The sequence below is a fragment of the Malania oleifera genome, chromosome 7 (genome assembly GCF_029873635.1).
Source record: "Malania oleifera isolate guangnan ecotype guangnan chromosome 7, ASM2987363v1, whole genome shotgun sequence".
NCBI lineage: Eukaryota > Viridiplantae > Streptophyta > Magnoliopsida > Santalales > Ximeniaceae > Malania > Malania oleifera.
Genome location: NC_080423.1, coordinates 77,780,133 through 77,806,678, shown reverse-complemented (window position 1 = coordinate 77,806,678; position 26,546 = coordinate 77,780,133). Strand labels below are relative to the sequence as shown.

The following is a 26,546-nucleotide window of genomic DNA, read 5'->3' as shown; positions in this document are numbered from 1 at the left end:
AATAACTGCAAAAGAATCGAGGGGCTGAACTTGGGTTTATTCCCTGGCTCGCGAAAGCGACATACTTCTTTGTTGCTGGCACCTTATTTCCACATTATTCTTTTTCTAAGACTGGAAAGAAAAAAATATACAAGATGTGCGTCGGTACTTACCAGGGACTACCTACTTCATAGTTCATACCATAATTATTATGTCAATATGGTATGAACTATGAAGATAGCTGGGTGCGGGCATTACCATAATATAATGCTCTCCTCGAATTCAAAAGAGAGCAACCACGTTCAAAACATGAATGGAGAAACCATTAAACAAGTTGAAAGTCACTGGGCACTTTTTGAATAATTGGAGTCGCAATATAACATTCCTCACGTCACAAATAAAAGTCGTCTCTTTCAGAATGAGCAGTTGAGGGTTAACTGCATATATATAAACTATTTTTCCAACACACAAGGCCTTCCCAACAATGTAGAATTCCGGAAAAAACAAAAAACAAAAGAAAAAAGAGGAAGAAAGGCAGATGAAAGAAAGAAAAAAAACTAAATGGGGTGTAAGTAAATATACTACTAACCTTAGAGAAAGCCGCCACCAGTCCAGGTAGAATCTGATTTCCCGTTATGACCAACGGCTCGCTTGTCAGACGCAGCAGCATTCTGGTAAGAATTGTCATATCCATCATCTTTGGCATCATCCCAACCAGCCCATCCATCCCCATTGTGGGGGGATGCGCTCACTTTAACAGACTCCTCCTTCCTACTATCTTTGCGATCCCAATCATCCCATGAGTTGGAGTCGGCGGAATTGAAATGCCCGCTTGATGACGGCTGCACTCCTCCAGGGGAAGAGCTCCTTCCTTTAGACTCGTGCCCAAACTCCTGGTAGTAGCCATTTCTCTCGTTGTCATTTCGTTCCCAGCCTTCCTTCCAGTTGATGCCATCCTTGGCGTACTCTTCGACTTTTTGAGAAGCCATTGCCATGACCCCTTTCATGATCCCCCATGTCTTCTGTCCAATCTCCGATGTCTTTAAAGTGACGACATTGACAGTTTCATTGACCTTGTAATCATAACCACCATCTCTCACCTGTGTTTTCAAAAATATTTATAAAAATAAAAAATAAAAAAATGTTATTAATATCACAGAATAAATGAAAGTTCAACACTTCATAGTTCATGCATCAGGGACTTTATGCAAAATGATTATCATGTCAATGGAATCTCGACATGCAGGGTTACGCTAGGGGTATGAAAAGAAATCATAACAGCAATCTAGTGGGACTTTAGACTTGATTTTTTTTTTTTTTTAATAAGAAATCATTTTAACTCAATTAAAGTTTGCCAACTCAACGAATCAAAATGCTTCTCATAAAAAAGAGGTTGAAAGAGGCAAAGGAGAAGGTACTACTAGGGGTGAGCATTCAATCGATTCGGTTAATTCAGTTAATTAACCAAAAATTTCAATTAAAAAATTTCATTAACCAAACCAAACCAAAATTTCATATTAACCGAACTCAAAACTGGCCAAACTGAATTTCAATAAAATTGGTTAACTGAACTTAAGCGATTTAATATTTTAATATATATAAAATATAAATTTTTAATATATATGCATATAATATATAAAATATTTTAATATATAACATATATAATAATTTATTATTAATTTACATTATTCGGTTAATTCAGTTAACTGAAGCAACCAAACTCAAAACTGAACCGAAAATCAAAAATCAAAATTCAACGAAAAATAAAAACCAAACCAAACCAAATAAATTTTTAACCGAACCGAGCCGACTAAATTTACTCAATTAATTCGATTTTAACTAAATTATTGTCACCCCTAGGTACTACACATTATGCTCGCCCCTAGGTACTACACATTATTCCATGAAATCCAACTTTAAGCCCCCAAAACACTATTTAGCATTCAAAACAATGTTTTTTCATATATTAATTCTGGCATTAGCTAAATGAAAATTAAAGAAAAAGATAAAATTTTTTGTTTGATGCAGAGATGTTTTTTTTTTAAAAAACATTAAAGAAAACCCTACAAAGTCAAATCATTCAAAAAAAAAATAATCTACATTGAGGTACTTACAAAGAAATTGCACCTAGGAAAGAAGACGATAATTTCCTAATTTAGAGTATATTTATATATAAAAGTATGGTAGGAAAAAAGAAAATAGTATCCTAGACTAGAGTAAAATTTTCTCCGCTAACAAACTCTTCAAAAAAAAAAAAACAATTACCCATATTTCCTAAAGAAAAATAAGACTCTCCATGACAGCCTGGATGCACAGGCTACAAGGTGTTTCAAGAAGAATTCAACCACATCAACCTTGGAATCCTAGCAAGACTCGCAGGTTGAACCAATGTCTTTCAACCTTTGGAACACTTTTAATCACTTCAATCTTCAAACTCAGTCTTGGTTTTAAAGAATGTGTAGCTCTAAAAAGGAACTTTATAAATTTCTCAAGATTTTTTCCTGGGGTGTGTGCATGTTGGGGGGGAGGCCTTGTGAGTTGCCAAAAATGGTGTATGCAATCACAACCCACCATGGTGTATGCAATCACAACCCACCACCATTGTGAATTTAGAATGGGCACTAGTAAACTATCAACACTAGACTAGCAAAGAAAATGCAGGAAATAATGCAAGTTTAACATGACTAGCACTACTAAGTAAATTTTATAAAGAACAAGTAAACTAAATTACACGATAGGAATATCAGGAAAGTTCAAGATCTCTATGCTGGCCATTTTGCTTGGCTGGATGAGAAAGGAATCAATCCCAAAAAACTGTTCATACTCGCACTAGTCTATTATTATAGTATGGTTGCAGTCAGGAGTCAGGCAAGTATGCCTCCATAGTCTAGTGGTTCAGGAAATCTGTTAACAGATTATTTTTTCCGTTTTTTCATACCTGGTAATTAGCCAAAATAATTAACATTATTTACAATTGTTAAGAAAAAAAGATCCATCTCATAGAGATTTTACAAGTTCTACATAGGCTGTGGGGCTACCCTAATGCAGCCCTCCACCTTTCTCTGCAGACTGACTGTACGCAAAAAGCCAGTCCCAAAGATAAAGGTGAGGATACAATTTGTCACTATATTGATAATAGTGGTCCTTACCAATTACAATGCACACACACATACATACATACATACATACATATATGTTAAATGAAGATCTAGCCAACTACCCTCAACTCTAAAAAAGCATGGAGAAAGTTGACAAAATGTTTAGATGAAAAATTAACATAATTTGCCTTCAAGAAACTTAGTAGTTGGAAGGAAATCTTGACAAATTAAAATGTTAAAATTTAAATCAAGATTTAAACTTGGATAGACTGGGAATATATATAAAAGAATTGTAGATGTCAGAGTAGAGGGAAAAAATATAGTTAAATAATGCCAATAGCGCTTACTTGAGGATTTGTCAAAAAAATTTAAAAGACCATTTTTGGAAGACACAAATGGTATTTAAATGGATACACAGAAAAAAATAATAATTGTTATAATGGGTACATGAAAAACTAGACTACAGAAGCAAAAATGAGTGTTGATATGATTTTAGAGTTTTCTGTCATCTGACCTTGTAACGATGTATACACACTTTAAGAAAAGACAAGAACATACAATCGCCTTCAAGAGTGGACAAAAATAGAAGGATTTTTTCTTAACTATGGTAAGACTGATTATCTTGTACAAGTTGTAGGTTTATCCCAAGCCCCATTTTAACCAAACAACATAGGATTATACACACGCACTGCAAAAATGAAGAAATAGTAAAATAGATTAATGTAAAAGAACTAGGTGGTTGAACACTTGAACACAAGATAAAAATGTAATATAATTTCAAATGGAACTGTAGAAATGGGCAACTGGAAAATAGAAAACGTAGACACAATCCACCTTTAGAATAGTGCAGCTAGGTCTATTAGAGATATGATGGAAAAGGTTTTAGCTGAATCCAACGGGAGGATAAGCAACCAAGGGAGTTAGCGACGATATCACATCATCAAAAAAGCAGAAACTAAAAGAATGTGGCTTAAGATAAAGAGGCTGAGAAAAATGTGAAGAAATTGTTAGTGAAGCTAAACTTAGACCATGATATAATTTGTATATAGAAACTGGTAGAAGGCATAAACTTTCAAGAAATGGATAAAAATATCAACAATTTTAGATATATCTGCAAGGTTGGAGTACAAGAAGTTAAAGATGCATAAAAAAAAAAATTGAAGATTTTGAAGAGCCACTTTCTTCTTGAAATATGGAAATGCTTTAGGAGACAAGGAAGTAGTATGGCTAACAAATTTATTTAAGAAAACAATAAGGACTAAGAAAATGTCTGATGAATAGAGAAGCACTTTAATTCCTGCATATGGTTAACCAAGACAAGTTTATTAATCAGAATCATAGGAACTAAAAGAATGCCTGATGAATGCAGAAGAAACATTTTAATACCTATACTTAAAAGTAAAAGAGATAATCAAATTTCTAATTACCACTGGAAAATTAATTTCATGAGTTATATAATTAAGTTGTGGTAAAGGGCAACTGAACAAAGACTAGAGTTAGAATGGGCCACGGGAAAATCAATTTTATTTATGCCTAGGAGATCAGCCATGGAGACTATATTTCAAATAAAAAGATTAATGGAAACATTTACGAAAAATAAGAGGCCTTTGAATATGGTTTTTCTCAACCTAGACAAAGCCTATAACAAAGTATGTAGAGAAGTTGTATGGAGGGTATCAGAAAAGAAGTGTGTAGGTAGCAAGTATATTGATGTCATTAGAGATAACTAGTATTGGGACCACAAGGACAGAGTCTAGGGATTTTCCAATCACAATTTGTGTGCAACAAGGGTTTTGAGTCATTATCTTTTCTGTTTAGCTACAGATGAATTTACAAGACAAATCCAAAATGAAATTCAAAGGTTTATTCTATTCACAAACAATATTGTGCCCATTGATGAAACTAGGGGTGCAGTAGAATCTAAGCGAGAATATGGAGAGAAGCTTTGAAATCCAAAGGATTCAAAAGTAGTAGAAGTTATAGATGCAATTTCAGTATGTCCAGAAGGAATAATATGGAAAATATCACTCGATGGTCAAGAAATTCCATGTAGTTGTAGATTTCAGTGCCTTTAATCTATTATGCAAACTAAAGGAGAAATGAAAGACATATAATCCAGAATGTTCAAGCAGGTTGGGTAAAAAGGAAAACTGCATCAAGTATGTTGTGAGATTGAGGAAAACTTATAAATTTAAAAGGAAAGTTCAATACAACAGCTATAAGACAATCTAAGCAACATGGAAGTAATGTTACAAAAATTAGGGTGTAATATGGATGTGCAGTGAAAACTAAGGAATGAAAACGTTTGTGGCAAGTTATGCATAGCAATAAAAAGGAAAACTGCATCAGGTATGTTGTGCAATTGTAGAAAACCTCTAAATTTAAAAGGAAAGTTCAATACAACAGCTACAAGACAATCTAAGCAATATGGAAGTAATGCTACAAAAATTAGGGTGTAATATGGATGTGCAGTGAAAACTAAGGAATGCAAACATTTGCAGCAAGTTGTGCATAGCAACTGTAGGGCGGGTAAGATGGTTTGGGCAAATATAGGCCAAATTATGATCTTGTCAGGAGTGATTTTTATAGTTAATGCTAGAGCCAATACGAGGGGAAGTAAACATAGGAAAACCTGGGACCAGGATAGTAAGCATTTGGCAACACTATTAACTGTCTAAAGGTACCTGCCGCAGAACATGTGGAATGGCATCAAGAAATTCATATAGCTGGCTCTATCTAGTGGGACTTAAGGCTTGGTCTTTTTTGTTGTATGTTATTTCATTTGTTTTTTCAAAGAGCAGTTTTTTGGTCTTTTCACCCTTTTAAACTAATTTCAGCACATTATATCCATTAAACCCAGCTGGCCTTTTTCAAACCAAAAAAGGTCAAAGGCATGATGTTCAATCACATGGACCAGTCACAAAATGAAATGTTCCATACATTAAAAAAGTATTCCTACACACATCCTGCCGCTGCCTTTTTATTAAATATTATAATAATCATTGTTAAACCAAAGGTCCAAACTAATCAAAAAACTGTTTCACAACCCTAAATGAACACAAAACTGAATGACCTCTTTGGCTTCAAGGTCTATCCATACAGCAACAATGATGGGACCTCTCTCTCTCTCCCTCTCTGTGCGTATGCGCAAATGTGCGCATAAGGCTTCTGTGACTCTCCCTTCCTCTTCCCAATGCAACAACAGCTTATCTTTGCATCTACAGCTTCCAGTTCTCTCTCCCGGGATCAGTGATCTTCTCATTCCAACTAGGGTATGATTAAATATAGCTTCGATGACAGAAGAGGGCAGGAACAGATGGAATATGTAGCTGGAAATTCTGGGAAGCAAGAAGATTAGGATTTTCAATTACTAGAGTCAAGATCTTGTAGCAGTATAGGCAGAGAAGTATTATACAGTTTTAAGCCTTTCACTGGGTAAGAGGATGGAAAATGGTTAGGGGTGTAAGAGGAAAAGGAGAAGCTCAGGAGCTCTGAATAGCTGCATAAAAAGAAGAGCATGGAGCAAGGGGAGACAAATACTCAAGGAACACTTGCCTTCAATTAATTTAAATAACTCAAAACTTCATCAATCAAAGCCCACTAAAACATGTAGACCCCCATACCTGGTGACGAAGTAAACTTGGAGACCAAGTTACCTTGATAAATTTAAACTTTTGACCAAATTACTTAAATAATCCTAATGCGCAGGACAGCAAACATTACAATTCTATCCCCAAACATTGAAACTCAATAATTTCATACAATCAAAACCCTAAATTGCAAAAACTGCTAGTATACAGGGGACAAAAAATTATGTTATTCAATGGCTGTATCATACTTTGCCCCTCCCCTATAGTTTAGCATCGACAAGGAGGACCTTCCTCTCACCCATCAATTGATACAACCCAAAGAAGTTTTCTAGATATTATTCAATCAAGAAATACCTCCAGATTGTCCACCCCCCCCACCCCCAAAAATAAAAACAATACAAACAAACAAACAAAAAAACAAAACAAAAATCACCAATGCTCCTTACAATAGTATACATATTTTATTAGCAAGTTGTTCATGAGGTGGAAGAAAAGCAAACAGAAGCAAAAGATTAACCAGGAGTCAACATTGGAAAGAGCGACACTAATAGATATCTCTTTAGAAACTTGTGCTTGAGCTTGGTAATAGCAAAAAGGACAGGTCGAACCATGAATCAGGAGGAAATTTAATTACAATATGAATTTTAGAAATTACATCACAAGATTTAAATTTCAGTTTATTTGAACTGAGGTACATTATGAAGAACAGAGTGTCCTGTCAATTATTTTTTCTATTTTGAGTACATCAATGCAATGCATCATATAATGAAATACAGATTTAATGCCACAGAACAAGAACTAAGAAAAGGAAACTGATACTTTTGAAGAGTCTGAGACTATCCTCTCAAATCTAATTCTTTCTTAAGTCATTCAAATCCCTAAAACACTGGGCATAAAGTCAAGCATTCCAATCATCAAGAAGGAAACACATAGGAATGGGGGTTCATACTTCATAGTCTCCATTCAAAAGGGTCCCCTGGCTATACTCAGCTAGGCATCCATCTTGCCATTCTTTCCACACCATGCTTGCCACAGCCAGCCTAGTGACTCTTAGTTTTTCCTCAAGCTCTTCTTTCTCATTCTTTGGTCCATAAGTCCACACAAATTGGATTAGAGGACCTCATTAAGCTTTCTCTCATGTTTGCGTGCTGTGTTACAACAGTGCCAAGTTGCATGTTCATCTGTTTCTTCAATGTTCTGTTGCCTGGAGCTTATGGAACAAGCTTGTTTGTTTATTCAGTGAGTGTTGGGTTACTTGGCCGACAGCTTTTAGGCACTTTGGGAGGATAAAGAATGCAAAAAGATTATGGATATGTGCAGTTCTATCAGTGAGTAGAGTTTAATCAGTCAGATGAATGAATTTCATTTTTTGTACACCAAAACATTAAATAACTGTCAAAAATGATTATCATTTATAACTCTTAGATCTCTTTCCTGCTACTAGGATTAGGTAAGGTTATTTTCCATGTAAACATTGTGGTAAGTTGGGGTTGTAAACTGTCTTAGCACAGGGATGTGACAAAATTGGGAACCTCATGAAACAATTAACCAAAACTTGGACTTTTTTTTTTTTTTTTAAGTATGCTTGGTAAAGGAATCTAGATGCATTTTTATTTATTTTTAAAATATATATATCTTTCCATACATTGGGATGGAGAACTAGAAGGATATCTTCTCCATAACTTTTATTTGGATAACTTGCAAATAATTCCAAAAAAAAAAAGGCATTACTTACGATATTTGTGAATAAAATTTAAAGTTATCAAAGCCTGTACATATTCTTCTTATAAAATTCATCCTCAACAATTACTTTTCATAATTCAGTACAAGACATCATAATCACTTTCAAGCACTCCAATGGTAAATGATTCAATTTTATTCGAATGGGCATGAGATGGAAGTAGAGAAGCCCATTATATCCACTAGACGTGAAGCTCTACCCACCACCAAAAAGAAAAGGGCAAAAATAGAAATTCCCACAAGAAGCAGACACATTTGCAGCAGTAATGGGGGCATGCGACGACTGGGGAGGTGAGGGTGGTCTATAGAATTAAATATAACTATACAAGGAAAGGACTCCAACGTTGAAGGGCACAGGAATATTACCATTGCGAATGATTCAACTTTTCAGAATGTTGAGCAAATTTTGTAGCAACAAAATGTTGGAATTAAGGCAAGGTTATGTTTTGGGATTCATTGTTTATAGCTTCAATTGGTCCATCACAATGAATTTCAGTGGGAAAATTGCAGACACAGGAATTGTTAAGCTACACAATGTCGATTGTGATTTAGAATGTACATAACATGAATATTTATTTTCAAAGCACAACAAAAGCCACCATGAAATTTTGCAAATAATTTTAATGTCATTTATCATCGCAAGACAATTTAAGGTATATCAATATAATCGCAGTCGCAGTTCAAAGAATTTTTGACTATTTATTTAGATTTTAGAGATGTTTATATTTTGAAAAATTCAGTTCTATGAAGGATGCTTACAATTATCCATGATCAAAATTATGATTCTTATGTAGGGTAATATAATGCATATGAGTCCTTGAATATGTCAACTGACCACACACGGGGTTTATTGGAAGTTGAAATGAAAGAAGATTGAGTTCACCTTAGCCCATACCAAGGTTATTAAAATTGGGATCCTACATGATATCACTAGGATGGTTAGAAGGATCAGATCAACGATTGTAAGATTCTGTTAACTATATAAATAAATATGAAAAATGCATTTGTATGTTATTTTAAATTTCTATAAAATGAACCTACAGAAGTTGGAAAGTATTGAACACTCAGGAAGTCGCATGCAGACCTTGGGAAGAGTCCTCATAAGACCCAAAAAAAAAGGATTAAGTGTCCAATTTGTTGCATTCCTAAATGGCTTACAATGGAAAAAATATAAATACGCATTAAAAAACAAAAACATAAACACAAATAAGTCAACACTCAACAACAACTAGACCAGAGAATGCCCAAATCTATTTAATAAAAATAAAAAAAATTCTAGGCAAATGAAAGCCAATTAGCCAAACAATCATCAAGCTAGCTTCTTATCATTAACGTCAGAAGCAAAGTCGCCATTGTCTCATTGTTATCACTAATAATGATCATTATTACTGTCAAACCCGTCTATCTTCATTCGTATTGTTTAAAGTTAGCACCACTTAATAATCATCAATGAACTAAAAATAAATTTTTGAGTCATAATTTCAGTAATATAAAATAAAACAAATGGCTACCTAAGGGACACTTTAATATCACTGCCAAAATTAAAAAATAAAAAATAAAAAATAAATTAAAAACTAAAAAGCAGCCCCTTTCACCAATATTGATAAAACTAAAATAAATTAAAACCAAATTGAAAGCACGTTTATTTTTATTCCTGAGTAAAATAATAATTAAAAAATATGATTAGAATAATCAAAATAATACACATTAGAAAGTATTATAATAAAAGTAAAATTTCATTATAATAATTATTTTTCAAAATTTTGGATAATTTTATTTTAGATTGACATGATAGTTTCATTTTAATTTTTTCCCTTGAAAATGAGCACAAGTTTAATTCACAAAAATTAATTCTGCTAGACTGCTATTATAACGACAGCTTGTCACTACAGCTGAATCTTAAATTTTGGTTTTCAGCTCTTGCCGCAACAGCTGAAAACCAATAACGGAAAATAAAAACTAGTAGCACAGATGAGCATTTTCTTTTTGCTTGTTTCTTCGCTAAACTACAATGGAAACAGAAAGCAAAAAAACATAAATTAGAAATTATACCAAACAACCTCTAACTTGTCCATTTTATGTACAAGTTATACACTACAAAAAGCAAGCCTATAACATGAGTGTTTGAGTAAATATTTTAAATATATAAATGTCCATAGGATCTCACAATCCTGCAATCCCACTACAATCCTACCAGTTCTTCTACAATCCCATTGTGATCCTAACAATTTGCAATTCTATGCAGGTCAAATTCATTTTGTTGCAGTATCTGACAGCAATTTTAACTACCACAGTCTATACACACCATCAATAGATAATTTTTCAACTTGTGGTTTGGGATGCTTTCTTTTCCCAGGGAATTTTCAAACGAAATACAAAACATCTTACGAACATGCATTTTTCTAAATAAAAAAATTATGAAAATAAGTAAGGACACCCAACATCTTCAAGTCTCAGACTTCTCAATTGAAAAAATAGTGGCTGCTATGAATTGAGCTACCAGCAACACCATTGAATGCATGGCTTTATGGTATTTGAATCTTCAAAATACAGATGCTCCTCTTATCTATTTATTTTAAAAAATAAAATGGATGCCTCAAGTTAAATCAATAATCCCTCCAACAACTAATTGCATTAAATGCATGACAACCATCATTTGACCTGCATGTTTATGTGCTTTTGATTTTAAAAGGCTTCTATTTTACATATGAAATTATTAAAAATTTAATTTTTTATATTTCGCATGAAAATTATTTTTCATAATTTTCTTATTTCTACCTCTTTCAAATTTTTTTTATGGAATTTTCTTTTGTAACAAGTGCATTATTTTTATTTTTTGTTAAGATAATTTTTGGTTTTATATTTTGCATGAATGGACCATAAATTTTCTATTCTAACAACAATTTTGCATGGGAAAAAACAAGATTTTACTTTTCTTTCATTATTTATGCAATATTTTGAATGGAAAATAATGTTACACTTTCACATAAATCTTAAATGCAAGAAAAAGACTTAATTGTCTTTTTTTTGCGAGGATAATTTACTCTTTACTTACAATGGACCCTGAAAAAACTTTTGAGACATTAATTGTCTGTCAATTTCTTTAAAAATAAAGACAGCCCAGTAACTTTAATGCAAGCATGCTTCGGTAAACATTTTTCAATAATTACCAAAAAAAAAGTTGTGGGACATTAACGAAGGTATGCATACGTCAAACTTCTCTAGTAAAAAAAAGTAAAATAAAAATAAAGAATCTTTTAGCTATTCGTATCTTGAGGATGCAAACTCACCCACTTTGATACAAAAATTCACTAAAACCCCTAATTACCATAACAAGTTAGCTTTCAACCAGCCAAAAGTTCATTTTTATTATTGAAGTCAACAAGCCAAGTTGACAAACAAATAACGCCCTACAAGTTTTTTTTCGATGCATTGAAAACAATAAATAAATTACAACAAAATGAAAAGACAATTAAGCCTTTTTTTCAATCCAAAATTATTTAAAAATAAAAATTTCAGATATCATTCAAAATAATGCATACATAATGCTAACAAAAAAATTTAATCTTTTTCATACAAAATTTACTTAAAATTACAAAATTTGTGGTACATCCATACAAAAGAGATAAACTGCTCAAATTACCTTACCACAAAAAAAAACTAAAAAATACCGCACTTTAAAAAAAAATGACTGCTTTCAATCAAAAATTATGTAAAAATGCATAAATGAAGAAATTAAATTAAAACAATTTCCGGCATAAAATACAAGCCTTTTAACCCAAAAAAAAAAAATGCAAGTCCAAGCTAAATGCCAGCTCTCATGCACAATTAGCTATTAGAGGATGTATTAATTCAGGGCAGCCAAATTAAAAAGAAAAAAGGGAAGAAAAAAAAAAAGGAAGCACCCACATTTTTATGATCAGAACACCATAAAACCATATATTTAAGATCATTAAAGGGTATTCAATTGATGACAACCAAATTTAAAAATTAAATTGGGCCATTTGTGTCCTATAGATGCAGGTTCCATTAAATTTTTTAAGAAACTTGGGGGACCATTTTATTCCATGCTTCTATTTCAGATCAAAATTTTTTTTTCACAAAAAAAGAAAAAACAACACGTTCATGTCTACAACATGCAAGCACATCTGTTTCCACATTTTGTTTGAAAAAGTCCCTAGCTCCTCCAAAACTCTCTGTTTCAGTGAGAGAGAGGAAAAAGGAAAACTCTATAATACTTTCTATTCGGTGCACAACAGCTTCTATAGTTCGTATGAAGTTAAATGCCTAGAAGGAAGAAGTTAAGAAATGGAAAACATACAAACGTGGGAAGCAAAGTAATAGGCTAGCATGTGAAATTCGATAGCAGGAGTAGATATCCAAAGCAAAAGGTCAACTCAAGCATCTTATGGTACAAGGAAATTCATTAGAGGCAAAACATGATGATGATACAACTCAGGGGAGGAGAAAGGAAGCAATGATATGCAATGATAATTATCCATCCAGAATGCATCTTTGGGAGGTATGCAGCAAAATCAATAACCAAACATCAAATAGAGACTATAACAATACTTCTAGTAACAAAAAAACATCGCTGCAAAAGAGCAGTTGAAGAGTTTTCATCAGTATGGAAGGGAAAAAGATAACTGTAGGCCCAACTAGTGTGTAAATTTGCATTCCAATAAAAAGTTGTATTATGAAATAAGAAATTCAAACATGTGTACAAACGTAAGAAAGAAAGTAACAAGTTAGCATATAAAATTCAGTAACAAGCCTTGAAGGAAGAGATTAAGAGATGGAATGTGTGCAGATATGAGAAGCACAATAACAAGCTATGTGTCACGGGCAGACTATTTCACACCTTTGTGAAAGAATCGTGCAGCGCTGGCTAAACCCCTCTTGTTTAACTAGCCAAGCCAGCCTATCGTTTACTACAATTCATTCACAAAACACTTTCATTATCATTCAAGCAAATATCAGCAAAAGCAGTAAGCAACTTATAAAAGCAATGGCAAGTAAACAGTAAACATTGAACCAACGTAATTCATTAACAACACCTCCATTAAAATTGTGTGTCTACCGAGGGAGGCAAGTAGGCTAAACACGTTGACAATATCAAGTGAGTTTTACAAGTTGATGAACCCTCACCTTCCGCTAAAGAGCTTTCTATGTTATTCTCACTCTAGCACTAGGAAACATCAAAGTGACCGAGGAGTCATACTGCCTTTTTTAGCATAAGGAGAAACTACTACTAGAAAATAAACCTACGCTAGCATTTACATGATGGAAACTCATCTCAAACGCACGAGACAAGCAGTCACAGGCAAGCAAAATGCCCTAAACAAACTCGGCTCGTGACGCTCCCCAACTTATGCGGTCAACGTCCTCGTAGACTTTGACGCTAGGTACACTTCTACTTTGTCCATGAACGGTTGCATATCTTCCGCAAAAACCCAACTAATCTTCGTTGTCAAGGCCTTTCCACTTCTCTAAGAACTCCCGTTGCTTCTTCCTTGAGGATTGTGAACTCTTTATCTACAAGGATGTCTTCAACTTCACGTCTGTTAGGTTACACTATCTTCAATTCTTCTCTGGTTGATCGACTTCTGCTTGGATCTTCTGTATCAGCGTTGAACGACTTGAGGCAGCTGACTTGAAACACAGGATGCACTTTCATCCAAGTCGGAGGATCAATTCTGTAAGAGTCCTTCCTGACTTTGGCCAATATGGGGACTAGTCTTTCATATTTGCGAAGTAGTCTCCTACCTCGTCCTCGTAGTGACCCAATCTATTCAGGATTGAGCTTAACAAGCACCAAGTCACCTACGTTGAAGTGTTGTGGTCTTCTCCCCTAATATGCCCACTTCTTCATCCACTTAGAAGCTTTCTCCAGGTAGGCTCAGGCAATCTCTGCATTCTGTCTCCATTCTCTGGTGAAGATGCACACCCTGGGACTCTTTCCTCTGTACATCTCGTCCACTGTGTGAGGTAACAGCAGTTGTTGGCTTGTAACAAGCTCAAAAGGGCTCTTGCTGGTTGTTGAGCTCTTTTGGGCATTGAAACATAATTGAACCACATCAAGTAGTTGCACCCAATTCTTCTAGTTGGCGTTGGCGAAATGGCGCAAGTGCTCTTCCAATAGCCCATTGAATCTCTTCGTCTGTCCACCTGTTTGTGGATTGTAACTCGAAGAGATTTCAACTTGTGAACCGAGGATTCTGAAAATTTCTGTCCAGAAGTTGTCGAAGAATCATGAATCGCGGTCACTAACAATGTCTTGGGGAACACCCCAACATTTCACAATATTTTTAAAAAATAATTGTGTCATCTCCTCTGCCGAACAATAATTTGGTGCTAGTATAAACATATCATACTTCAAAAACCTGTCTATAACCACAATTATAAACCCTGCATCTCCCACTTTGGGCAAGTTGGTAATGAAGTCCAGCAAGACACATTCCCATGATTTGGATGTTACTAGTAGAGGCTCCAGTAGCCCTGCAATCTTCTTCCGCTCCACCTTTTCTTGTTGCCAAGTGAGACAAGTTCGGGTATAATCAACCAGATCATCACGCATGTGCGGCCAATAATACCTCTACTTCAGAAAAGCCAAAGTACACTGCCATCCTGGATGTCCGGCCCACATAGTATCATGACACTCTCTCAACAATGTCTTCCTCAGATCACCAATTCATGGCACAAAGAGCTGGCTAACATGGGTCATTAGGAATCCGTCTTCCATCCAGAACTAACGTGCTTTCTCCTCTTCAGTCAGCTACATGAGGTTCTGTGCAAATGGGTCTTTAACTAAGCTTTCTTTGATGCGCTCCTACATCATCGTGGTAACAGTACTCACAGTCAAGTATGTTGCCATCTGCAAGGCCGCCAACTTGGCCTTCCTACTCAGTGCATCAGCAACTTGGTTTAAGCACCCTGCCTCGTGCTCAAATGAGAAATCAAATTCTGCCAAGAATTCCTACCATCGGCCCTGTTTGGGTGTCAACTTTGGCTGTGTGAAGAAGTGGCTAACACCGAGTTATCCGTTTTCACCACAAACCTGGACCAATTAAGTAATGCCGCCACACGTAGAGACAATGTATCACCGCTAGCATCTCCTTCTCTTGAGTTGTGTACTTCCGCTCTACTTCACAAGCTTACGGCTCTCGTACGCAATAGGATGTCCCTCCTGCAATAAGACTCCTCCAAGGGAGAAGTATGGTGCCTCTGTTTGCACCTCGAAGGGTTTCATGACATGTGAAAGAGCAACTACCAGATCTCTCATCATGGCATCCTTCAAGCCATCAAAGGCTCCCTGGCACTTCTCTGTCCAGTTCCACCCCTGACCCTTCTTCAGTAGTTCTATCATAGGAGTAGTTCTTCGCGAATACCCCTCTACGAACTTCCTGTAATAGTTGGCAAGGCCAAAAAAGGAACGCAACTCCTTCACTGTCGTTGGGATCTTCCATTCTTGAATCGCCCTTACCTTCCCCATATCCATTCTTATATAAGCTTGCTCAATCGCATGACCAAGGAATTTGATCCTCCGCTGAGCGAAAGAACACTTATCTTTCTTCACATACAAACTGTTCCGCCTCAGACTGTCAAACACCTTCCGTAGATGCTCTTCATGTTCCTCCAGAGTGGAACTGTAGACAACAATATCATCCAGGTACATTACAACAAACTTGTCGGAGTACTCTCGAAATACCTAATTCATCAAGGTACAGAATGTTGCAGGCACATTCATCAACCCAAAAGGCATCACCAAGAATTCATATGCCCCATACCGCATCACACAAGTTGTCTTCGGCTCATCCCCATCAACAATCCTTACCTAATAGCAGCTTGACCTCAAGTCAAGTTTAGTGAAGTACTTGCCATGACTCAGCTGACCCAACAGATCGGCAAACAACGGGACAAGGTACTTGTTGCGCACTATCACCTTATTGAGCGCGCAGTAGTCTACACACATCCACATGCTCTCATCATGTTTACCAAAGCTTTCCCAATCCCACAATAAAGGCAACTGAATTCACGTAGCAACGAATCGAGCTCTGATACCAGGTGTCACAAGCCGACTATTTCACACCTTTGTGAAAGGACCTGTGCGGCGCTAGCTAAACCTCTCTCGTTTAACTAGCCAAGTCAGCCTATCATTTACCACAATTCATTCACAAAACACTTTCATTATCATTCAAGCAAATATCAGCGGAAGCAGTAAGCAACTTATGAAAGCAGTGACAAGTAAGCAATAAACATTGAACCAACGTAATTCATTAGCAAAACCCCCGTTAAAATTGTGTTTCTAGTGAGGGAGGCAAGTAGGCTAAACGCGTTGACAATATCTAGTGAGTTTTACAAGTTGATGAACACTCACCCTTCCCTAAAGAGCTTTCTATGCTATTCTCACTCTGGCACTAGGAAACATAAAAGTGACCGGGGAGTTATACAGCCTTTTTAAGCATAGGGAGAAATTACTACTAGAAAATAAACCTACACTAGCATTTACATTATGGAAACCCATCCCAAACGCACAAGGCAAGCAGTCACAGGCAAGCATAATGCCCTAAACAAGCTTGGCTCGTGACACAATATGAGAAGCGCAATAACAAGCTATGGCATGTGAAATTCATTAAAAGGCCTGGAAGGAAGAAATTAAGAATTGGAATGTGTACAGAGGTGTGAAGCAAAGTAACAAGCTAGGGTGTGAAAGACAATAACAGGAATCAATGCCCAAGCAAAAGGTAAAAATACAAGCATCTTATGAAGTGAGAAAATTTGTTAGAAGCAAAACTCAATGATAGTATGATGGGCAAAGGAGAAAGGAAGCAATGATATCCAATAATAAGTATTCATGCAGAATGCATTTTCGCAGAGATAAAAACCAAAATCAGTAATCAAACAAGAGACAGAGACTTTGGAACTAGTTCTAGAAACAAAGAAGTGTTGACACAAAGACTAGTAGAAGAGTTTTTAATAGTATCAAAGCGAACAAAACTATAAGCCTAACTAGGTGCCTATTGCATTCTAATAAAAAAGTTGTATTATGAAACAAGAAATTCAAGAATTTTACCAAGAACTTTAACTAGGAAAAAAATTTAAATGATTTTACTTCATGTCCACTTCACTTTGTCCAAAAGAAATTAAGAGCTATGACAAAACTACAAAGTGCAATGCCCAACCAATATAATTAGAAGTCTATATTAGATAGCTACAAAGCACCAATCATGGTTAAAGTTGGTCATTTCCCTTATCCTCGCAAACAATCAATGTGCTATAAGCCTGTAGCCCTATAAAAGGATATTCTACCTTCCTCATATAAATCCAATTAGTTTAATTAGTTTGCAATGAAAAGTGGGGTCTAAAAGGTAGAGACAGCAAAATTTTATGACTATTTCCAAAATTTCAATGTCTAGGCTCTAGATTTTGATGGGAGAAAAACAGATATATTATCGTTTCAAACCAATCTTTCATTATTCTTTAGATGGTTCACAGTTACCAAAAAATGCTAACACCCTAGCAAACCACGTATTGGTAAAAACATTCTAAACTGCGTTGTATTTTCATTCTGAGTCGCAAAATCTAACGATTCTAAGTTCTAATTCAATATTTTTTACATAAAATATATTTTAATTAGCTAAAGTGGAACTCCATCTCCATCTTAATTCATTAATTATCCACAAAAGAAAATCTCTTCTAGATATTGAAACACTTCAACATCCTCCCCAAAATATACACGCGCCATTGCATAATTTTCACCAATATATCTACATAAGTATACCCTTAACGTCCCACATTTTAAAGTAAGTGCCATACCACGATTCCATTCTTGTTCCATGAACTGAATATTCCATGTTGTAGGTAAATTGAGATGGTGTATATTGAAAATATTACCAAGACATTACTTTCCATACCCTCCAACCTCCACTACTTATTTGCATCAAAAGGGAATACCCTAATGAAGGATGTATATAGGTATATGATATAGGCACAATACAATACAAACACAGTAAAATAGCAAACAGATGGCAAAGGTACGCTTATAAGTAATAAACAAATATACTTGCATTATGTTAATGATAGTGTTTTCTTAAATCATACCCTATTGAAAACTTACTATATTTTATTCAATGGATATTCCTTCTTATAAATAACAAAAAAGTTGTAACAAGATTAAGTTCAGTACAAAATTATGCTTCATTGATACTTTAAAATGTTATATTTAGGTTCAACACATGTTTATTACATAATTAAAAGTATTTGTTAGAGGTTATTTATGTCTTTTAGTATTATTATTAAGTGTTAGTATATTAATTAGTGAGAGTTAGAGTAAGGGTATTATTGTCATTAGAATGTATTTAATTTGTATTATAAATAGAGGGAGAGACCTATCTTCAAGTTAGGTCGTTCATTTTAATCAAAATCTCAACATGGTATTAGAGTGTGATCCAACCTAAACCCTACTCTTCTCAGCCGTCGTCAGAAAAGCCATTCCCGCAGCAGTCCTTTTCAGATTCACCTCCACCCCTCATTATTTCACAAAACCAACCATATACCCAAACACAGAACCCTCCAAAGCCTATCCCCACAAAACCCCATCACCGGAGGAGCTCCTATGTGCCACCACATGCCAGCCAAATGCCGGCAATGCCCATCCCATGCGCTGGCGCGTGAGTTTCCGACCACCTTTTTTCTTTTTTCCCTCTACCATGTTCTGATTCCTTCTCTAGACAATATTATCAAGCTGTTGGGCTTTTTTTTGCCCAAAAATCCAACCTTTTTCGACCATGCACTCTCGGTACTCTATTAATCTCTGCTCAAGGTTTGACAAGGCTTCTTTGCGAGTTTTTTGGAGCTGTGGCAGAGTTCATATGTTCAGTTGTGAGGCTGTGGCAGTGCTATATCCATCGATGAGTCGTTCACCTCATCCGTGGTTGTGTTGGTGCTTCACATAGTTTGTGATTGTCCCGATTAGTTTTGATTGTTCTTCTTGTTTGACATTGGTATGGCTGCTGATTTGTGAGTGTTGGGATGGAATCTATGATCCCAAAATCTGTTTCCTACATCACTGCCACAGATAACGACTCAAAAGTTCGATGAAAAGAACTATGTTCAATGGTCTAAAGTTGTTTAAGTTTGTTTAGCAAGATTAGGAAAATCTAACCACTTGCTTCAATCTAATCCTTCTTATGAGAAGAGAAAAGAAGTGTGGGTTCAAGAACCCTTGACTGTTTCCCTCTTATGGAATTCGATGGACCACAGATTGCACAGATGTGTATACATCTAGATATGTGCAAGGGGATTTGGGATTATGTCAAGGTTCTATACTCCAGTAACATTACGCATATGTATGATTTATCCAAGAGTACTTTCATTTACAAAAAGTGTTGCAGATAATTTTGGAGAGAGGATGTGCATTCATGAGGAGCTTTACGCCATGCAACCTATAACTTCCGACATTCGTGAGATGCAACAGCAAAGGGAGCAAATGACAGTCCTTTGTGTGCTGGGGAGCTTGAGACCTGAGTTTGAGACAGTACAGTCCCAAATACTTAGTAGTGCCGAGTTGCCATCATTTGCCGATGCTCATATCCTTTGTGCTTCCTTTAGGACGCATTCTCCTGCTCTTGCATTTGACTCTAAGAAGACAGCCTTTACTACACAGGATCATTCCAGTTTTCTACCAAACAATTGCAAAAGTTATAGAGGTGGTTCGAGTGGTCATGGTGGTAGAGACGAACGAGGTAGAGGTACTCCTCGCAAGTGCACTCATTGTGGACGGAGTAATGATATTATTGAGCAGTGTTGGGATCTCCACAGTAGACCTTCATGTGTTGGCAATGTAACCACCACCGACTTAACACCTTTGGGGGCAGCCAATGCAGCCACCACTGACTCCTCACCTTTAGGGCCAAGTGGGGGGCAACGTACTGTATTCATGTCAAAGGAAGAGTATTCCAAGTTCCAACAGTATCAAGCGTCACAACAAGCTTCTCATTGCATCTCTTGCCCAAACAGTTAATCCCACAGTATGTCTGTCATCTAATTCTTCTCGTCCTAGTCCTTGGATCATAGACTCCGCTACCACTAATCATGTCACAGGTATGCCTAGCTTCTTCTCCACTCTTCAATATCCTGCAAATTTACCTTGTGTTTACTCTTGTTGATGGATCCACCACTCTAGTCCAGGGAACTAGTACTATAAATACTACTTCTTCTATTTCTCTTCTTTCGGTTTTATATATTCCCAAATTTCCTTTCAATCATATGTCCGTTAGCAAGATTACTAAATCCATGAATTGTTCAGTGACATTCTTCCCAAATTATGTGATTATTCAGCATTTGAAAACGAGAAATACGAGTGGAGGAGGGTGTGAAGCTAGTGGATTCTATCACTTTGAGCCACTATTTCCTTCTACCACCTGTACAGTTGTTACCACACCTTTCCAAATTCATTGTTGTCTTTATCATCCTTAATTGGAAAAGCTAAAATGTCTTGTTCCTAATTTGAGTTCTATGTCTAGTCATGATTGTGAGTCTTGTCAGTTGGGAAAACAACATCGTTTCCCTTTCACTTCTCAAGTCAATAAATGGGCTGCAAGCCCTTTTATGTTAGTTCATTCTGATTTTTGGGGTCCTAGTAGAATTGTGTCCAAGTTGGGTTTCCGGTACTTTGTAACCTTTGTGGACGATTATTCAAGAATGACTTAGCTATATTTAATAAAAGATCGATCCAAGTTATTTCATGTTTGGTTTGCCAGTTCGAATACTTCGAAGTGATAATGTAGAAAGAGTATTTCAATATACAATTCACTACATATATGACTCATTTTGGTATTGTCCATCAATCATCCTGTGCCTACACTCCTCAACAAAATGGGGTTACAGAGAGGAAAAATAGGCATATTCTTGAAATCACTTGCACCTTACTTTATTAAATGCATGTACTTAAAAGTGTTTTGAAGTGATGTTGTACTTATTGCTTGTTATCTGATCAACAAGATGACATCCTCTATTCTTACTGGTAAAATCTATTCCATTCTCTTTCCTAATTCACCTTTATTCTCTCTCCCTTGGTGTGTCTCCTTTTTTCATCAACTACCATCTAGGGTGGATAAGTTGGATCGTCATGCTACAAAATGTGTCTTTCTGGGCTACTCATATACTCAAAAGAGATATCGTTGTTATAGTCCTGTGCTGCATCGCTTATTTGTTTCTCTCAATGTTACCTTCTTTGAGTCTACACCTTACTACACCTAGTCCCTGAGTGCTTCTGAGCTCAATGAGTCTCTTCCTTTGCCTAATCTTCCATTATCTACTTTGTTGTCCTTGCCTAACCAACCATCTGAGTCTCCATGTAGTTCAAATCCTTCTCATCATCTTGACCATCCTAATTTGCAGGTGTATTCACAACGACAGCTCCAAGGAAGAGGGTCCCCTCTTAACTTCTACTACCACGCATTGGGTTTCCCTGTCTAATGATCATACTCCCCATGATGTTGATCCTTCTATTGTTGTTCAAAAAGGTAAACACACATGTACTCAACATCCCATTTCCAACTATGTTTGTTATGACTCCTTATCACCCTCCTATTATTGTTTTGTTACTGCTCCATTATTTACAACCCTTCCTAAATCTGTTTTGGAAGCCTCAACCCATTCTAGGTGGAGGAATGCTATGGTTGAAGAGATGAATGTTTTACATGACAATGGCACTTGGGACTTAGTACCTCTTCCTCCTAACAAGTTTGTGGTTGGTTGTCGTTCAGTTTACAGTGTGAAAGTCAACCCTGATGGTTTTGTGGCTCATCTAAAGGTCAGTCCCGTAGCTACAGGATATACTCAGTGTATGGTTTGAATTATTTTGATATTTTTTCTTTGGTTGCCAAACTTACATCAGTGCATCTATTTATCTCCTTGGCTACTAATTGTCACTGACCTTTGCATCTATTAGATGTGAAGAATGTCTTCTTGCATTGTGACCTTGAGGAGGAAGTTTATATGGAGCAACCACTTGGGTTTGTTGCTCAAGGGGAGTCAAGCTTAGTGTTTCGGCTCAAGAAGGTTCTATATGGTTTAAAACAGTCTCCCAAAGCATGGTTTGGTCATTTCAGTGTTATAGTAATTGAGTTTGGTCTTCGACGGTGTGCAATGGATCATTCCATGTTTTATCATCATCATACTTCATTGGATAGGATCCTTCTTGTTGTTTATGTGGATGATATTGTTATTACAGGTGATGGTGATAAAGATATTCAAAGTCTCAAACTTTTTCTACGAACTAAGTTTCAAACCAAAGATTTGCGACCGTTGAAATACTTCTTGGGTATAGAAGTATTTAGATCTCATGTGGATCCTAACAGCAAGTTAGTGTCGGATATGGGTAATTTGCTACCTAATCCTAGACAATATCAGAGACTTGTTGGAAAGTTGAATTATTTCACAGTCAATCCTGGATATATCTTTTGCAACAAGTGTTGAGAGTCAATATCTAGATTCTCCGAGGACAAGTCACTGGGACACAATAATTCGCATCTTGAAATATCTCAAAGGTGCACCCGAGAGAAGTCTTTTATATCGTGATTACGGTCACACTTATATCCATGGACATACAGAGGCAAATTTGGTAGGGTTGCCTACCGATTGGGTACCCACAACTGGGTACTGTATCTTGGTTGGTGGAAATTTGGTTTCTTAAAAGAGTAAAAAATAAATTGTGGTGGTCAGGTCAAGTGCTAAATCAGAATATAGAGTTATGGCTCACACTAATTGTGAACTTGTCTAGTTGAAGAACATTTTGGAAGAATTGGGTATTTCTCATTTTCACCCTATGAAGTTGATGTGTGACAATTAAACTGCTCTTGATATTGCCCCCGACCTAGCCTTTCATGAGCGGACGAAGCACGTTAAAGTTGATTGTCATTTTGTTCGATAAAAACTTGTGCAGAAGCTCATTACTACCGCTTATGTAAAGTCTGATATGCAGCTTGCTGATTTGTTTACCAAAGCATTGGACGGTGCTCATGTTAAATTTATTCGTAACAAGATAGAAGCATATGACATTTATGCACCAACTTGAGGGGGAGTGTCAAAGGTTATTTATATCTTTTAATATTATTATTGTGTTAGTATGTTAATTAGTGAAGGTTCGTAAGGGTATTATTGCCATTAGAATGTATTTAATTTGTATTATAAATAGAGGGAGAAACCTATCTTCAAAGTTAAGTCATTCATTTTAATCAAAATCTCAATAGTATTCAAGTAATGGATCCGCAACACCAAGTGTACAAGACCCCTCACACTACCGGGGGTCTAGGGAGCAAGATATAAGCAATCTTACTTCCGTGCTTAGAGAGATTATTTGTAATCCAAAAATTAAAAATATATATATTTTACAATTTGGTCATGCACTAATGCACATCAAGCTTTAGAAACACATCAGGATGTATTTGTATCCATACGTCATCTTATACATTCTAATTGTAGGATTACAAAATGCATTCAGTGTGCTAATCATATTTTGAAAGCCAAAGTACCCTCAAAAATCTACGCTTTTGTTTGGTTAGCCCCCTTGTATAGTTAAAAATAACAAGGAGGTCATATAAATTTTATCTCCCAATGCGTGTACGTGTTATAATAGCAATGAGTCTTATTCTCAATTATTAGCATGGATTATATTATAAAATAAGTTAATTAGATAGTTTGATGAGTGTTGGATATGTCCGAATTCTTTGGTGGATTTCTTGTTGATTTCCTTTAGAGGCTTTGGAAGGCATAAAAATGCTACCAGCTTATGGTTGTGAGTGGTTGCTGCAATGTTTTCAGTTCTTTGGTAAGAAAAGAATGCATATATTTTAAGAAGTAGATCTATGCCCCTTCATATGCTCCGGAAAAGGACTGTCCTCATTGCTTCTCTAGGCTTTTTCTTCTTTTTAATTTTGTGGGATTGATTTCTTAGATTTTCAGCAGGATTGGCTGTCTTTATTTTTTATTTTTTTTCTGGATAAGAGGATTGGCTGTCTTCAATGGATTGACATTTTGATGCATTCTTTGCCATCTCTTTCTATTTGTACCTTCTGCTTTCATTAGGAGGATAACTAGTCCTACTTTTTGTGCTCATACTATTTCTCACTTCTATTAATACATTTTTTTCAAATAAACCCCCCCCCCCCCACAAGAAACAGTTTGGTGGACAGTTTATTTCAAGAAAAAGAGAGAAAAGACTAAACTTTGCAATGCAAGCTTTTTGTGACTACAAGCTCATGTTCTATATTCCTAGTTTTTTTATACATCGTGTGTTATTGTGCAATCTGCAAAGGACAGAAATTATCCAATCTTGTCCTGAGTTACAGAACAAATATACTTATGCAAAGCTTGATGCTATAATATTCTGCTGAGTAAGATACACACATATATCACCACATTGTAGGAATAACACATAATTAGTGCCCAAAAGAAAAACAAATATATAACATTTTAAAAAATTATTCTGTACAGAATTCAATTATAAGTGTAAAAGCATAGCATCTGACAGCTTTTGTTTTTAAAATTCTTAGTGCTTCAATTTTTATCCAATTATGAGTGCATATTGTAGAACTTGGTGATACAACCTCACTCCAACCACCATAGGACTTATAGCCTGGATATTTTAGATAGCGACAACTTCTAAATCATACAAACTGCATATTGATCAACCAGCTTCCCTCCGCATCATTTTGCAAGCAATCCACAATTTTCACAGCTAAGAAAAAGGTATAGTGGGACAAAAACCAAATGAACAATATTCAAATTTCATCAATAGCTCGTAAATATACTTTTTTTTCTTTGACCAAAATCAAGTCGGAAAAATTAGCCTACACGCTGAATATAATAAAACGTGAAATACCTTAGAAGTGATCTCTTTGGTACCCGCCTGAACGGCATTGGCTGCAGACTGAGCTGCAGATGCTGCAACTAGAGACAGTCTACCAAATCCCTGACACAGAAAAACAGGATCAAATCATTAATCAAAATGTACAACCACAACAGCCCATAAAAGAATCAATCATTTTCAGGAAGGAGATTGAAACAAAATACCTGAGAAACAACAGAAACGGTGTCCTTGAGAACATCTCCTTGCGGATTATTCCTCTGGGAGGGAGGCGGAGTCGATCCAAAGCCCACGTACTTCCCCCCTTGGGAAGGCGGGATGTCATCCGGCTTAGACTCATTCTCGGCAATCTTCCTCGCGAAAAAGCTATCCTTGTTCGCTGCTGAAGCCTCCAACTGCGACCTTGTGTAAATATCTTCCGTCGATCTCGACCTCGCAGGCATACCGCGCCCACCGTTCGGGCCTCCAGCCCTGAAGTCCCCCGTCGACTGATTCCGTCTCATATCTGTCGACGATCTGAACGCATCGTCATTGTCCCAACAATCCCATCCGCCATTTTGCCCAGAATTACCGCCGCCGCCGCCGCCGCCGCCGCCACTAGCCAATGGAGGCTTCTTCTTTCCCAACCCTAGCGTCTCCTTCACGACGGGCGGGTTGCGCCAGGGGCGGCCCTCGGCGAGGGCTTGGATGCGGTCCCGATAGAGAGAGGCGGCATGGGTATTGTACTTTGTGACGATATCTGTCTCCTTAGCGATGCCGTACTGCGCGAGGAAGGCGTTAAGCTGCTCGTTGCCGCCGGCCTCCATCTTCTTGAGCTGGATCTCCGACCAGGAGTCCATCGTCACCGATCGGACGAAGCTGATGTGAACGCCGAGGCCGCGGTGCTTGCCAGAGCACTCGAGACACATGAAGACGCCGTACGACACCGACGCCCATTGCGGGTTCTTCTGGGAGCAATCGACGCAGATCTTGTTCGCCGGCTGCGATTGGAGTTCTCGGAGTCGCCGCGATGCCGCCATTGGACCCGATCCGAGAGACTGGATCGGAGGGATCCGGCACGGATCGATTGAAACCTAGAGAGAGGGAGAGAGGGGGAAGAACCTGAGAAGGTCCTATCTCTGAGGAGAGAAAATGAGAGAGAGCCGGAGATCGCCGACACCCCAAAAGCGTTTGTTGTCGATTAACAGTGGCTGTTGAATTTTGTCGTCAATCTCCAAATGGTTCCGTCTATTTTGGTAACACAGTGGGGAGTGGGCTGGATTGATGTAC

General features: G+C 36.7%; 1 protein-coding gene across 1 annotated transcript; it reads right to left on the bottom strand.

Moving 5' to 3' along the window:
* Window positions 1-304: 304 nt before the first annotated feature.
* LOC131159451 (probable ADP-ribosylation factor GTPase-activating protein AGD6) lies at window positions 305-26,546 on the bottom strand. Its single transcript, XM_058114374.1, has 3 exons — window positions 25,484-26,546; window positions 25,293-25,382; window positions 305-1,079 (listed from the first exon to the last, which is right to left on the bottom strand). The coding sequence occupies exons 1-3, from the start codon at window positions 26,294-26,296 to the stop codon at window positions 570-572; spliced, it is 1,413 nt and encodes a 470-aa protein (XP_057970357.1). The 5' UTR covers window positions 26,297-26,546; the 3' UTR covers window positions 305-569.